Source organism: Furipterus horrens, unplaced genomic scaffold (genome assembly GCF_987537825.1).
Source record: "Furipterus horrens unplaced genomic scaffold, mFurHor1.1.pri manual_scaffold_8, whole genome shotgun sequence".
In the NCBI taxonomy this organism is placed as follows: Eukaryota; Metazoa; Chordata; class Mammalia; order Chiroptera; family Furipteridae; genus Furipterus; species Furipterus horrens.
In genome coordinates, this window is record NW_028327178.1 from 41569254 (window position 1) to 41585494 (window position 16241).

Below are 16241 nucleotides of genomic sequence, written 5' to 3' on the forward strand. Positions count from 1 at the left end.
AGTTCATTAGATCCAAACCACTGTTATATGAGATGTTAAAGGGACTGGTTTAAAAAACAGAAGCTAGGGAGATGAAACAAAGGCAAACTAAACAGGCAACGAGAGTGGAAAAGGAACTGTGGGTACGGGAAGCATATTGGGGGGAGGTCAACAGGGAGGGGGAGTGGGGAGAGGGAGGGAGATGATATAGGAATTGGGGATCATGGTAGGAGGGAATGGAATAGACGGAGAGAGGTTGGGACGAACTGTATGCACAACTAATGGACATAATCTAAAAGGGGGGGACAACTGGAGGGAGGGGGGCCACCGGGTGGAGGGGAGCAGAGGGAAGGGAAATTGGCACAAATGTAATATTTTAATCAATAAAACACATTAAATCTGAAAAAAATAAAAATAAAAATAAAAAATTGTGAAAAAAAAAAGAGAAACAGATAAGATCTTTAAATCATCTCAGTACTTACATATACTCCCTCACTCTTCATTCTTAAATCTCTATTATTTACAGCAGAACCACAGCAGCACAATTTGTAAAAGTAATAACTTCTGGCTACGTCAGCAGTATTCTGCCATGTGTCTAAAGAAAACAAATGCAATGTCCAACCCAATGGACAGAGACCCACGCAGTATTTCTCATTCACAACACTTACGTATTGTTAATTATTTGAAATCTTTCACCCTTCTTAAATGAAAGGTCTTCTGTAGTTCTAGCTTCATAATCATATAAGGCCACAAATATAGTAACACCACCTATTGGAGGAAAAAAGACCAAGGTAAATTATATAAATTAACAAAAGAGAAAAACAAACAAACAAAAAAACCCACTGCCAGCAAAAAAGCTTAAGCAGTTTATTCCCTGGTCTCCAGAATCTATTTTTAAACTTTGTGATTTGGGAAGCTGGCATTTTCAAGTTAAGAAGATGCTCTCTTATGACCTTCTATGAAAGTACTATACTCTACAAATTCTAAAATTCTACAGACCTTCTAAAGACCCAGAGAAACAAATTTAATTTTGATTCCTAGTAGCAACATCTCTGGCTTGACATACAGTCAATGTTCAAATCACTTCTTTAGCAGAAAAAGCATTAATGAGTACTCTCAACTACTGACTCCTCTTTTGTCCCCATTGGTTGTTATTAAGGATACATGTTGCTCAATTTGATGCTGGCAACTGTTTTGTCAAGTCTAAAGATAAAGTGGACACTCCAAGGGCTGTAGGAAAGAGAGAAAAGAAATCTGAGTTGTTGCTCGCACCAAGAACTGCTAAATCAAGGAATCCTGGAGCTCATTCTACCTTTTAAGCCAGCTGTGTTTTGTTACTCAAGAAAAAAGCATCCTGATATGAGATGCTTCATAAAAGAACTCCCTCCCTTTTTAAAGTTCCTGACTACGTTTTTTAGAGCATATCTGGCTCCATTAAAAGTTGTCGGTTCTCACTTCTTGCTGTTCTCTGAAAGGATATTATGATATAAATAATAAATGAGTTCTGGGATAGGACACTAAATTTGGGCTCTCTGGCTTATTATCTGTGACTGAAAAAAAATCATTTAAACTCAGAGCCTCAGAATTATTATCTTTTAAATCATTAGCACCTAGATGAAAATTGTATTATCATCACTACTTTGTCATTTAATTAACATTTACTAAGTAATTACTATAATACTTCAATAGTGGGCAGCATTTTACAATCTTGAGAAATTATAACATTCTTGAGAGAGAAGTATGTTTTTAAATTACAGATGATATATAATATCGCATTAGTTTCAGGTGTACAACAGTGATCAGACATTTATATACCTCACAAAGTGATCATCCCAGGAACTCTAGTATCCATTTGACACCATACATTATTAAGACTATATCCCGTATGCTGTACCTTACATTATGTTTTAAATCTTTATATCCTCAGTGCCAGCCACACAGTAGGCACTCAAAAATTATTTGAAAAATGAATTAATGAAATACTTAATGGTACAACCTAGTATATAATCACCATCAAATTATCACCAGATTTTTCAGAAAAATATCCATGTATACAACAAGACTTTGATATTTATGTTAGAGGCTTTAATTTTCACACCAACTTATTTTAAAAGTCCCCTAGTAAGTTATTTTTCTTACAGCAGGCAAATTGTATGTATGTATTGCCCAAGGTCACGTTCCCAAACTTACAACAGAATTGTCCATTTAAATCTTACCTGTTAAACCAGCAGGATATGAACTTGGCACCACTGAGAATGCAGAAGATGCTCCTCCAAAAGGTGTCACCCCTGAGGATCCTCCAAATGGCGTCATGGAAAGAATGCTAAAATTAACAGATGTTCCCTTTGCTGAAGAGGATGGTGTCGCTGCAGTGTGTTCTGCTCCATAATGGCTGACACTTGTACTGATAGGTTCTGGAGAGTTTTCTGTTCTATATTTAATTGCTGGACTTTTGTTTTCTTTACTTTTAATGCAGCCCATTATCAAACCTACAAAAGTAGTAAGGTAAATACTTTGTGAAGCAGTTAACATAAAGGATACTTCCAAAAGATGCAATTCAAAAGTTAAATTTAAACAAGGCATTTTTCTCCTGTAAAACCTAATATTAACAAAACGAACTAAAATAAAAACTAGACAGATGAAAATGAAGTCTCTTCCTCTCATTAAGTGCTAAAGCATCATTCCAATGATGTCTTCTCCAGCTCAAGCACTTTTAATGGTCCAATTACAACAGGCTACAGTGCATAGGAAAAATCATGGGATCTGAAGCCAGAGAGACCTTTGAATCCTGGCTTTCTACTTACTAGTGAAGTGATTTAAATATGTTGCCTAACCTCTCTGCACCTCTTGAAAAAGAATAATAATAACATCCACTTCATAAGGTTTTCTATGAGAATTCAAGTTTATGACATGTGCTAGATAACAGCTGGCACATAGTAGATACAAGCAAAAACTGGTTATACTCTTTCTTTCTATACCAGCACTGTGTAATAGAAATATAATCTGAGCCACAATATAATTTTAAATGTTCTAGGAGTCACATTAAAAAATAAAAAAGAAACAGGTAAAATTAATTTTAGTAATATATTTTAACTCAATACACCTAAAATATAATTATTTCAACATATCAAATATACAGCTTTTAATGAGATGTTTTATGTTCTTTTTTATACTATATCTTAGACATGTGGCCTGTATTTTAAACTCAGAGTACATCTTAATTTGTACCAGCACATTTCAAGTGCTCAATAGCTGCATGTAGCCAGTGGCTACCATGTAGGATAATGTATGTAGCTCCACATCTTTCCCTTTTTTATCAATAGACACTCCCCCAATGCTTACCAAATTTGACTCCAATTTAGCCTTTTAACTTCATCTTCTATTTTTTCCTCATACTTGTTTTATGCCTGCCTGCATGCATGAAAAAAAAAAAAATCCTATTTCCCCAATACCTACGCCCTGTGTTTTCCCATTTTTGTGGGGTTTTCCCTCCTAAAAGTGCCTCTGTTCATAAGTCTCCTTTGCCTGCTAAAATTTATCCATTCTCTGATAAGTATCAAAATGTTACTTTTCCATTTAGGCTCTCCCCATAATTGGTAAAATATGTTTTTCCTTAAAACTTCCAATGCACGGTTGGGAAGATTTCTGTATGAATTCTCACAGTATCCTTTTCTTTTTTTTGCTTACTGGCCTATTCCCACCCTACCCCCAAATTACTGGCAATACATATTTTAAAAGTTACTCATCTCTTACACACTATACAGAGCACCAACATCACATGCATATAGTAGGTTTACTAACATTACAAAATCCGCATTTATTTTTTTTCACTTCCTGAAAAGACACTAATGGAGATTTCATTAATTCACTTACTTCTAAAAGTCATTCTTATTTTACAATTTTTCCCTTCTTACATGGCATTCAAAAGGAAATACATGAGTGATAAGATGACTGCCTCCTAAACTCTCAAAAACAACCTCGGCTATATAAAATTAATTTAAAATGTAGCTATAAATATTAAAATAGAAACAGTCTCAGAATCTCAAGAACTGGAAGGATTTCAGCTCACTATCTTAAATGGTATATTCTGAGGACATGACAGTTAAGCACAGCATTGAAACATGACTTGGATTGGAAATCTAAATATCTACTGAAAACACTATGAAGAAATTATAAGTTAAACACATAATAGGCAATTGCTTTTAAAAGTGTTAGAAGAAACAAAAGCTAAGTCATTTAATAACCTAATAACCTATTGATGGAAAAGTCTATTAAAGCATAATGTAAGTAGAAACCTTCAAAGAAAAGACTAGCAGACATATGATTATTTAACTTCCAGGTGGGAAGCAGAGGTAGGGAGAAACACTCTTAAGTGAAGCTAAAGATATGAGAAATAGGAAAAGTATCTTTGTACTTGCTCATGCTCTTACTTGCTCTAACACATACATAAATGTATATATATGAACCCTGATTGACATTCTTAACAGACAACTCTTCTTAAACATGAAAAAAAACATAACTCCTCAGAAAAACCATAAAGACTATTAAGAGGCAACTCACAAATGAAATACAAAAGGCCAACTAGTATATGAAGATATGTCCCACTTTTAGTCTTCAAAAAAATACAGACTTTAAAAGGTACCAGATCGGGAACTTTTGACTCAATACTGAAGATCGAAGGGTGAATTTTAACTAACAATCAGTATATATCTACAAAATACGTTAAATGCAAAAATATTTTAAAATTCATACAAAGAATGTTCAAAATTACCTATATCCAAAGTCTAAATATTAATAGAACATTATTAACAACTGTATGTATTAGTCTTTGAAAGAACAGCAGTTGTATGGGAAAAAAAATATGAAAACCAGCGATTGTGCTAATTATTTTAAATTTGATAACTGGTTGATTGAAATACATCAATTCATTACAGAGATTACTATAATTATTTACCCAACCCCCATATCCATTCCCAGCTTCCATAATCACTCCTTGTCAACTTTTTGTCCACTCAAGATCTTTGCTTAGGTCTTTCTCTTTGCAAGACATCATTCTTAACTTCTCCTCACTCCTGACTTTAAAAGTCACACCTTTTTTCTCCCCTCACCCTACCTGTTTTCCATTACTACTCTTAACCCTCCCCTCTCCAGTTTCTTGATTTTAGTCCAACTTTTCACATCCACCCACTTACCCTTTCTAATAACTCCAGGATAGACCATCATTTTCAGTTCACTTCCACTAGCACCCCAGTATCAAGCCACCACTGTTGCTCATTTCCTTTAGAAATGTTATTATAAATGTAGGACGTGACTCACATTTTAAAGTAAACTTAAGGTGCAATGAGTTAAACAAATTTTTATGAATTGTCATAGAAATGTAGTGTCATTTAAAACATTTATATGGGAAAGTTCCGAGAGAGAGAGAGTGTGTGTATGTGTGTGTGTGTTATATATTTATGAGACACTATAAAGGGAGCTGAGGATCAATTGCAAGAAATGGTCCCTTTTCTTTAAATAAGGTTTCAAATAAGTGTAGAAAACAAACACAGTCTTTTAAAATGTGGAAAATGCTAGAGTTAAAGAAAAAGCCAGAGTGGAGGTATGTACAGAACACCTTGGGAATACAATAGAAGTCACTGGCTCTGCCTTGAGTGCTTGGGAAACAAATTTTTGCAAATACAGTGGCATATTAGTTCGATCTTAAAAACATGGAGATTTAGGGAAGAGGAAATAGGATATTTCAGGAAGAATGAAAAATATGCAGAATGGCTCAGATGCTTCAAAAAGGATGATGCACTGGGGGAACAGAAAACTTCTCTGTGACAGGGGGTGTTTTTGAGAATGGTGGGACAGATAGCTAGAGGCAGAGGACAATAAAGAGGATTATGTGCTGTACAATAACTTTTAGATCTCATCCAGACAGCAATGGAAAGTTAAAATTTTTTAAAAGCTGAATAGTAAAAGATATGAGTTTCAGAATAACTATGGCAGAAGTATAAATTATAGACTGAAAAGAAAGAAATAATGGTAGCAGAAAAATTATAAAACCACTGCAATGACCCACGTGAGAAAAGACAAGTTAGAAACACTGTGGGGACAAAGATGAGGGGGAAATGAAGGAGACATAGTAAGTAGAATAATCAAGTTTAGATGATCAATTAAATATGGATAGAGGAGAAATGAAAAAAAAGGAGTCATATGAAAACTTTAAAAGTAGGTTACTATTGTGTTAAGAGCTGGATAACCTGAAAGTTCCTAGTTTTAACGAGAGGGAAGAAATACCATAACTGAGAATGAGAAGAGAGAAACAGGTTTTTCTGGACCAATGAGTTCAGTTTCAGATGGTAGTTTTAGGCGCCTGTGGGGCATATTGTTGAGAAGTCTAGTAAGAGATTGATAATAAGTCTAAAGCTCAGAAAAAAGCACAAACCAGAGAAAGATTAAACAAAAATATTTTCACAGTTTAACCACACCTTTTGGAGATAATAAAACTCACCCAAGGTACAGATTCAGAAGGGTTTAGGACATCTATATATAAGGAATAGACAGGCGGAGAAATTAGGAAGTAGCCATTCGAGTTGGGAGTACTTTTGTAAATATAAAAACATGGTTGGAAAAGATAATCATCAATTTAAAGACAGCAGAATGGGTTGGGGAAGAGTTCCAACTATATCTGTGGCATCATTTTTTCTTATAAGAAACATAAAACAAATAGAAAAAATATTAATGTGTTAAATGTGGGTAATGATCTAATTTTTTTGTTTTAAGTATTTTATAACTTAATACATTTTTAGAATAGTAGAGTGGGAATAGAGACAGACTTTTGTGAGGAAAATAATACTGATACCGAACAAAGTCAAGTGGCATTTAAACTGATTTTTAAAAGCCAGCTGAACAGTAATCAGGAGCACACTGGCGACTGTGGCAAGAGTATTTCTTAGCATCCTGAAGATAAAAGCTAGGTCATATTAAATTGAATAAATTAGTGACTAGTCCATGAAAATATGGAGAATTTTTAGAATGCAACACCTTCTAAGTTGGAAACATACAGCTTTTTACCAAGAGCTTTTCTACGATTTATCTAGTTCACTGATCCTCACCTTCACAGTCTTAGTGTAATCTAATACAGCACACACTTGGTTTGCTCAATCACCATTCTCCCCCTGCTTTGATAAAAGAACCCCGATTTTGTATACCCTCCTTTCATTTGCTACATCCTTCATCTGTTCAGCTCTAGGTAGTAAATAATGATTGATTTAAGATTCTCATGTTGTCTTATTCCTTTTGCCAATTAACTGTGTAAGCTATGAGCATGGGCTTCTAGGAAGTTTTCCTCACTTGTAAAAAGGAAGCCAAGACAGGAATATTCCATTTTCTTTCCCTAGATATTATCCATCTAAGATGCCTAAATCTGAGGCAGACATCTAGAGACTACAAAGCACCCACCTGAAGGGAGAATATCGACATTCTGAGAATGGAAGGGCAGAAACATGAAAGGAATTTGGATCCATGATGATGTTACTCAGGTATTAAATTATATAATCCTAAAATAACCCTAAAAACACTTTGCTCCAGAAATCTTATTATGTGAGATAACAAATACCTACTATACACTAGCCAGTTTTAGTTTGGTTCTGTTACTTGCAGCTGAAAGGATCTTAAATAATAAACTACTTAAATCACATGACAATGGTTATATTAAAACCCTTTTCAACACAGCAGGATTCAATAGTCTGACAAAAATACAGTCACGTACTACATAATGTTTTAATCAACAATGGACTGCATATAATACAATGGTCCCATAAGATTCTAGTGGAGCTAAAAAAATTCTAGTGATGTCGTAATGTTGTAGCACAATGCATTTACACATGTGTTTGTTTGTGTGATGCTGGTATAAACAAATCTGCCAGTCATATAAAAGTATAGCACATACAATTACGTACTGTACACAATACTTGATAGTAATGATAAAGGACTATGTTACTGGCTTATGCATTTACTATACTATACTTTTAATAGTTATTTTAGAGTGTACTCTTTCTACTTACAAAAAGTTTGCTGTAAAACAATATACCATGTTACAACAGCAGCAGCCTCATATACCTGGTGCTTACTGTATCTCTTGATTTGTGTCATTTTCTCTTGTGCCTGATTTAATCTTGTTTTTTTGTACAGTAACATATATAGGCCTGTAGCCTAGGAGCAAAGGACTGTACCATATGGCCTAGGTGCGCAGTAGGCTATACCATTCAGGTTTGTATAAGTCACTCTATGACGTTATGTCCACACAACTAGGAAATGGCCTAACGATAAATTTCTCAGAACATAACCCTGCCATTAAGTGGCATATAACTATGCATACCAAATTTCCCTCAAAGTATACACAAAAATCTGAGGTATCCTTAAGCCTGTAGAATTTATGGCCTATGAATAATTATTTCATACTAATATTTGATGGAGCATAATGTGCCTGAACATTTGCTGATAAAACAAGAGCTTTAACTCTTAATTTCAACATTACTGCTACTTTAAGATGTTTTGAGAAATATGAACTTGTTTAAAATTAAAATTAAGAAAACTTATTTTCTAAAACACTTTCAGAAATACTTTCCTAAAATGTTCTTTTTTAAAAAAAATAAATTTTGAGGTATAATCTACATATAGCAAAGTGTAACCATGTAATGAATTTTTGCAAATATTTATAACTGTGCAACCAATACTATAATTATAATACAGAATGTTGGTCACCCCTAAAAGGTAATGTTATACCCTTTTCTCAATCAATCCCCAACTTCAGATCTATGCAACCATGATTTGTTTTCTATAACTAAAAATTTATATTTTCTAGAATTTCATGTAAATAGAATCATACTACATATCTCTTTTTTATTTTTTGCTAAGCTGTGTATATGAGACACTTCCATGTTGTTACATACAGAGGTAGTTCATTAGTTTTAATTGCTAAGTAGAATTCAGTCATATGATATACTATAATTTGTTTACCCATTCACTTATTGATGAGCATTTGAACTGCTCCAGTTTTGGGCTATTACAAATAAAGCAGCTATAAACATTCCTGCACAAGTCTTTGGGTGGGTAGATGTGTGTCTCCCCCCAAATACCCAGGAATGAAACTGCTTGATCATATGAAGTTAAGCATACCTTACAATAAGAAGCTACAAATTGTTATTCACAGTGGCTGTATCATTTTGCAATTCCACCAGCAATGAATGTAAATTCCTGCTGCTCCACATTCTCCACAACACTTCTAGGTCGTTCATTTCCCTTCACAGAAACCCATCATATGTTCACTTGTGCTTGGATGTACGTAATCCAAATATTCTACACAACTCTTCTTATGTTTTATTCTACCTAAAAAGCTTTGACAACTGCAATCTATTGATATCAAAAGGTAGTTCACAATATAAAAGGATATGGCTAAGTTGATGTTACACACATTTATAACATGAATATTATCAAAATCATTAGAATGCAAACTAACTACTGATAAACAATGTACTGATTGAAATAATGGTTAAAATCTAGGTAACTGCCAAACATCTTTATCATCATTTAATTTGCAGAAGTTATCAAGAGCATTTCAACAAGTTTGTCCTCTCCAGTCCAAAATTATTTCCACACTTAGGTTAGATTCAATGGCAATCTAAGTAAGACTGCATAGTTATTAAGACATCATGATGATTCTTTAATGCCTGCAATGCTTCAATGAGTCAGTTTCTCATTCTTTTAAAATCTCATTTATAAATTTAGGCTAAATATGCAAAATTCAGTCTTATTAGTATACATATCTGCAAATTCTGACAAATGCATACAGCTGTGTAACCACCACCTCAATGAAAATAAAGAACAGTTCCATCAACCCCCATATGGTTTTGTAATCAATCCCTCACACCAACCCCAGGCAACCACTGACCTATTTCATGTTCTTATATAGCTTCACCAGATACCATACAGTATGTAGTTTTTTTGAGTCTGGCTTTTTTCACTAAGCATAATGCATCTGAAGTCCAGACATGGTTTTGCAGGTATCGGTCCATTCCTTTTTATTACTGAGTAGTAGTCCCTCTCTCTGGCTGGTTTGGCTCTGTGGATTGAGCGTCGGCCTGCGAGCCAAGTGTCGCTGGTTCAATCTTCCAGTCAGGGCACATCAGAGAAGGAAAACTCTGATTCCAAAAAACCTCCGCTGCCTTGCAGCATACCTCTTCAGGGGAAAGGCTAAGGGAGTAAACCCCGACAGAAAATCCGGAGCCGGAGTCCCTAAGGCGGTTTGACGTTGTAGTCAACACCGGCAACTCCTGCGGCGCACCTGAAGCCAAGCTGTATTGACTCTGTCTTTCCCTTGGATCCTTCAGCTGCGAAGAGAGGGGGGGTCTGCTGCATGGGCAACAGCAGACCCTCCATATCACTCTGCCCAGGCTCTGTAGCTTCAGCTTCACTGGAGAGGACACTCCAGCGTCATCGCAAGATGTCGATTCAACACGGGAGGAGACAGATACCGTGTCACTCCCGAGTCGGACTGCACAACCATTCTCGGCGGTGCAGATGGACTCTTAAGAAGCTACACCATCGTCTCTCGAGACGGACGGCTGCCGACGAGTCCCTCTCTATATCGTGGTTCATTTATGGCGGCCTCACTGTATCACAGGATTTTTTGAAATATTGTATTTAATTATTTATGGTGGATTTTTCACTATATCGCGGGATTTTGCAGTACTATATGCGTAATTGTTATAGTTACATAGGTTTAAGAGTGTAAAATATGTTTAAGAACATAAGTAGTGTTTATAAAAGTGTGGAAAAGGTTAATAAAGGAGCGGGAAAGGTTAATAAGGGACTGGGAATGGTTTGTAAGTGTGTGAGAAGGGTTTATAAAGCCTTAAAATATATATAAATACTAAAATAAATGTAATGTTCCTACTTAGCAGGTTTTCACCTATTGCGGGGGTTGGGGGGCGGGTCCTAGAATGTAATACCTGTGATAAGTGATGGAATACTGTATCCCACGGTATGCATATGCTGCCATTCGTATACTCATGCCCCAGATAGGGGCATCTAAGTTATTTCCAGTTTTTGAAAATTGAAAAAACAGCCACTATGAACTCACAAAGTTTTTTCTGTAAACATAAGATTTAATTTAACTTGAGTAAATACTTAAGAGTGAAATTTCTGGGTTGTATGGGAAGTATAACTTTAAAAGAAACTGCAGAACTTTTCGTAAGCAGCTTTAACATTTCTACGTTCTCACCATCAAAATAAGAATTTCAGTTGCTCCACACCCTCATCAATACTGTTGTCATTTTTTCTAGGTGTGTAGCACTATCGCTGGGTTTTAATTTACATTTCCCTAATGACTGAGCACCTGATATTATGCATCTTTTCATGTACTTATTTGCTACTCATGTCTACCTTGGTGAAGTATTTATTCAAATCAATTTTTTAATTGGGTTGTTTTCTATTATATTTTGAAAACAAGAATATTTACTACTATAATACTATTATACTCTTTATATCTTCTGAAATGAAGCTATTTGTCAAGTATATGTATTGTAATACTTTCTTCCAGTCTATGGGTTGCCTCTGCATTTTTATAATACTGTACTATCCTTGGACATGATTTTTAAATTTGATGATGTTCAAGTGAGAATTTTATGGTTTGTGCTCTATGTGCCCTATTTGAGAATTCTTCACCAAAAAGTTTCTCCTATGCTTTCATCTAGAAGTTTTAGCTCATTACATGAGGCCTACTGAACCATTTTAAGTGAATTTTTGTGTATGTTGGGAAGTCTGATGTTCAATATTTTAAAACTGGATACAGTTCTTCAACTACTATTTGTTGAAAAGATTAATCATTTCCCACTGAATTATCATGGTACCTTTGTCAAACATCAATTAATCATATACATCATCTATTTCAATACTATTAGCGCTGCTGTCTATGCTGTTGTGAATTACCATAATGTCACTACCATGGCTTCACAGTAAATCTTGTAATTAGATAGGATAACTCCTCTAATCTTTTATCTTTTTCAAAATTGCTTTGGGTTATAGTCTCTACCACAACTACTCCACTCCACCATTTTAGTGCAAAAGCAGCCACAGACAATATATAAATGTGTTAAGTTTGGCAGTGTTGCAATAAAAGGATTTCCAAAAACAGGCAATGGGCCAGATTTGACCTGTGAATTGCAGTTTGCAAAACCATGCACTACGATATTTGCATTTCCACACATATTTTATAATCAGTTTGTCAATCTCTACAAAGAAAAGTCTGCTGGGATTTTGACTTGATTGATACTGAATCAATCCATCAATCTGGGAAGAATCTTAAAAATATGGGTCTCCTGATTCATGAATATAGTACTCCATTTATTCATGACTATAAAAATTTTAGCAATGTTTTGTAGTTTTCAGTGTATAGGTCTTGTCCAAGTTTTGTTAACTTTATCTCTAGGCATTTCATATTTTTTGAAGTTGGTATTACTTTATTTCTAATTTTTCATCACTTATAAAAATTATATATATTAAAAGTAATATATATATTCTTGGTACTTATAACTGGTATCTTGTGACCCTGCTAAACTCACATTAGTTCTGGTAGCTTTTTTTTTTTTTGTAGGTTCTGTAAGATTTTCTACATTCAAAATCATGTGTACAAATACTGTTTTATTTTTTCTTTTTGAAGTGAATGCCTTTTCCCCCCTGCCCTACTGTATTGGGTAGCACCTCTAGCACAATGTTGAATAGAAGTGATAAGAGAGAACATCTTTGCTTTGTTCCTGATCTTAAGGAAGAAATCAGTCTATCACCATTAATTATATTAGCTTTATAATTTTTTGTAACTGACTTAATCAGGCTGAAAAATGTTCTCTTATTTCTTTGCTGACAGTTTTCCAAGCATGAATGGGTGTTAAGTTTAGTCAAATACTTTTCTATATCTACTTAGATGATCAAATGGATGTTTTCCTTCATTCAATTGGTACAGTGAATATACTTATTAATTTTTATTAGCCCCACCTTGGTACCTTTGCTTCCCTGGAATAAAACCCATTTGATCATGGTATACTATCCTTTTTATATACTCCCAAAAGCTAATATTTTGTTCAATATTTTTATGTCTATTGTCAGGCATACTGCTCTTTAGTTTTCTTGTAGTTTCTTTGTCTGATTTTGGTACCAGGGTAATGTTGGCCTCATGAAATGAGTTGAAAAATGTTCCCTTCCTCCTCTATTGTTTTAGAAAGTTTAAGATTCGTATTACTTCTTTAAACTTCGAAAAATTTCACCAGTTAAGGTATTTGGGCCTGGAGTTTTCAATTACAAATTTAACATTTTTAACATACAGGGATATTCACAGTCTCATTTTTTCTTGTGTAATTTTGGTACCTTGAATCTTTCAAGATTTGTCTAATTCACCCAAATTGTTAAATTTATATTAACATTGTTCATAATATTCCTTTATAAATCTAGTTTAGCACTGTGATTCTTGGGGGCAAGTGTCTTATTTAAAGTCCTGAGTGATCAACAAGGATTTTTTTCCTTTAGCTAGTAAAAATTCAAATGCCTCCCAACCCCCTGTGACCTCTTAGAGCCATCAGCTCACATTAACCTGGTCATTCTTTGCCTGGCTTTATAGTCTCACTCTACACATTTACATTCTGGAATTCAGAAAAAAATAAATAGATCAGAGGGACTCCTATGCAGACTTTTAGCATTTTTCTTTAAACATAGTGTCTTTCTGCTGAAACTTTGCCCTTCAGCTTCCAGTTGCCTCAGACTCCATGAATTCTGACTGCTGTCTCCTCAACATGTTGAGGCCATTGTCCTCTGCCCAAGATCCCTGTCCCTGCTCTGCAATTCTGACTATGCCTCTACACAGAAAGCTGGAGTGATTAAGTGAGCTTGTTTGTTTCTCATCTTTCAGGGATCACAGTTCTGAATTTCTGTTGTTCAGTGTCTGAGGGCAGGTGCTTTATATATTTTGTCCAGATTTTCAGCATTCTGTGTTTCTTTTTGGAGGGGGAGAGTGAAAGGCGGTCAATCCATCATGGCCATTTAAAAATGTTCTTAAAAGTTAATCCCTAGAAAAAACATTTAAGTCCTTGGTCTTAATAACATTATAGTACAGAAAGTATTAATCTCTACATAAATTTGTACTTCAGTTTATATGAAGGTAAAGGATTTATTCCTTAATAATGATCACTTTTAAACTAATTAACATTTTAAGTGTTTTTACTGTAACCAGTTAAAGAAATCTGTGGCATTTTTCTTTTAATTCCAAGAAAGAAAAATAATTTTTAAAGTATCATTTCCAGAAGGTCCATGATGGCTACAGCATAGGAGGATGCTGAACTTGCCCCCTCCCACAAGCAAACTTGAATACACATGTGTATGAAGAGCACTTACTCCTGCAAGACAACTAAGGGCTGAATAACAAACAAGAGAAAGAGACCAAACAAAGAAGGCTGGAAAACCCAGGAAGTTCTCTGGAGCTGCAGGAACTTGCTGGGCTAGAGAAACAGGTAAGCGCCATTGTTTATAATCCCCTCCACCTCCACAAGGCAGACAGGAATTCTGTTATACTGCTTAGGCATACCTGTTAAGATCACCTCAGCATCTCTGCTAGACTGCCTGGAGATTTTTGTCTCCTAATAAAGAAAGCAGAACAACAGGGTGTCACCACAGGCTAGACCTAGCCTCCCTGTCAGGGGTCACTCCGGCCCCGCAGGCCAGTGCCGCAGATACCATATGCACCTGCCCTGCCCAAACTGGCTTTCCAAAACTACCCAACGCATAAAGCCTATTCAGAGGTTGCCTCTACACAATATCACTTTCTGTACAGTACACAAGAGAGAGACTGTATAAAAAAGGTTGGGGAGGTTCAGGAGCTCTCCAGGGACCATGAGTATGCTCTGGGGACAAGGGTGCTGGTGAGTACCATCGTTTACACCCCCTTCCACCTCCGTAGGTTGGGCAGGGGCTCTCTTCTGGTTCTCTAGCCTACTTGCAAGTTGTTGTAGCATATTCCTGGAAACACAGTCTGAGCCCGTTTCAGCTTTGTTCCTGGAAACATCGCCTAAGCCCATTTCAGCTCTGAACAAAGGGAATAAGCAGCATCAACAGGGCATTACTACATGTACCTGGCCTCTCCACCTGAAGCCTCTTGGCTGGTTAGGTTAATGCCCTGGAAGTCTTAGGAATCCTTAGGGACCTGCTTGGCTCCTACTGGCCTGACAGAAACACCTGGCATACACAACCTATACAGAGGTGACCTGTACATAAGGCCACTTTTAAAAGACTTAGGAGAGATACCTATTTTGTCTGGTTAATATAATAAACATAGAAATCAAACAAAATGAAAAGACAGAAGAATATTTCTCAAATAAAGAAGAAAAATCACCAGGAGGGAAAAAAATACTTAAGGAAACAGAGATTAAGTAATTTGCCAAATGAATAATTCAAAGAAATGGATAAGGATGCTCACCAAACTTGAGAGTGGAATACAAGAACTTAGGGAGTTTCAAGAAAGAGCTAGAAAGTATAATAAAGAACAAAGTATACCTGAAGAATACAATAACTAAATGAAAATTATATTTTAAAAAATCAACAACAGAGTAACTAATATAGAAGAATGGATCAATGAACTGTAAGACACACTAATGGAAATCAACCAGTCAGAACAGAAAAAAGAAAAATATTTAAAAAAAATAAAATAATCAATTAAGGGACCTCTGAGATAACATCAGGCACTCAAACACTCACAGTATAGGGATCTTATAAGGAAAATAAAAAAACAGAAACTTTAGTTAAAAAAATAATGGCTGAAAAGTTCCCTAACCAAGGGAAGGAAATGAACATCCAGAAAGCACAGAGAATCCCAAACAAGATGAACCCAAAGAGACACATATCAAAACATAACTGTAATTAAAATGGCAAAAGTTAAATAAGTAATCTTTAAGGAAGCAAGGAGAAAACAACAAATTACATACAAAAGAACCCTATAAGGCTATCTGCTAATTTCTCAGCATCAACTTTGCTGGCCAGAACTGCAGAATACAGCTTTTTTTTCAAGAGCACTTGGAACATCCATGATAGATCACATATCAGGTTACAAAACAAGGCTCAATAAATTTAAGAAGATTGAAATTATATCAAGGCATCTTTTATGACAACAATACATAAAATAAGAAATCAACTACAGCCCTGACTGGTGTGTCTCAGTTGGTTGGGTGTCATCTGCA

General features: G+C 35.3%; 1 protein-coding gene across 1 annotated transcript in view; it reads right to left on the reverse strand.

Moving 5' to 3' along the window:
* Nucleotides 1-16241, reverse strand: part of YES1 (YES proto-oncogene 1, Src family tyrosine kinase) — a 76833-nt gene that overhangs the window by 25886 nt on the left and 34706 nt on the right. Inside the window, exons 2-3 of the mRNA XM_090285761.1 lie at nt 2196-2468; nt 648-747 (exon numbers count right to left, since the gene is read on the reverse strand). Coding sequence (XP_090141887.1) covers nt 648-747; nt 2196-2460 — 365 coding nt within the window. The 5' untranslated portion in view covers nt 2461-2468. The remainder of the gene's footprint in view (nt 1-647; nt 748-2195; nt 2469-16241) is intronic.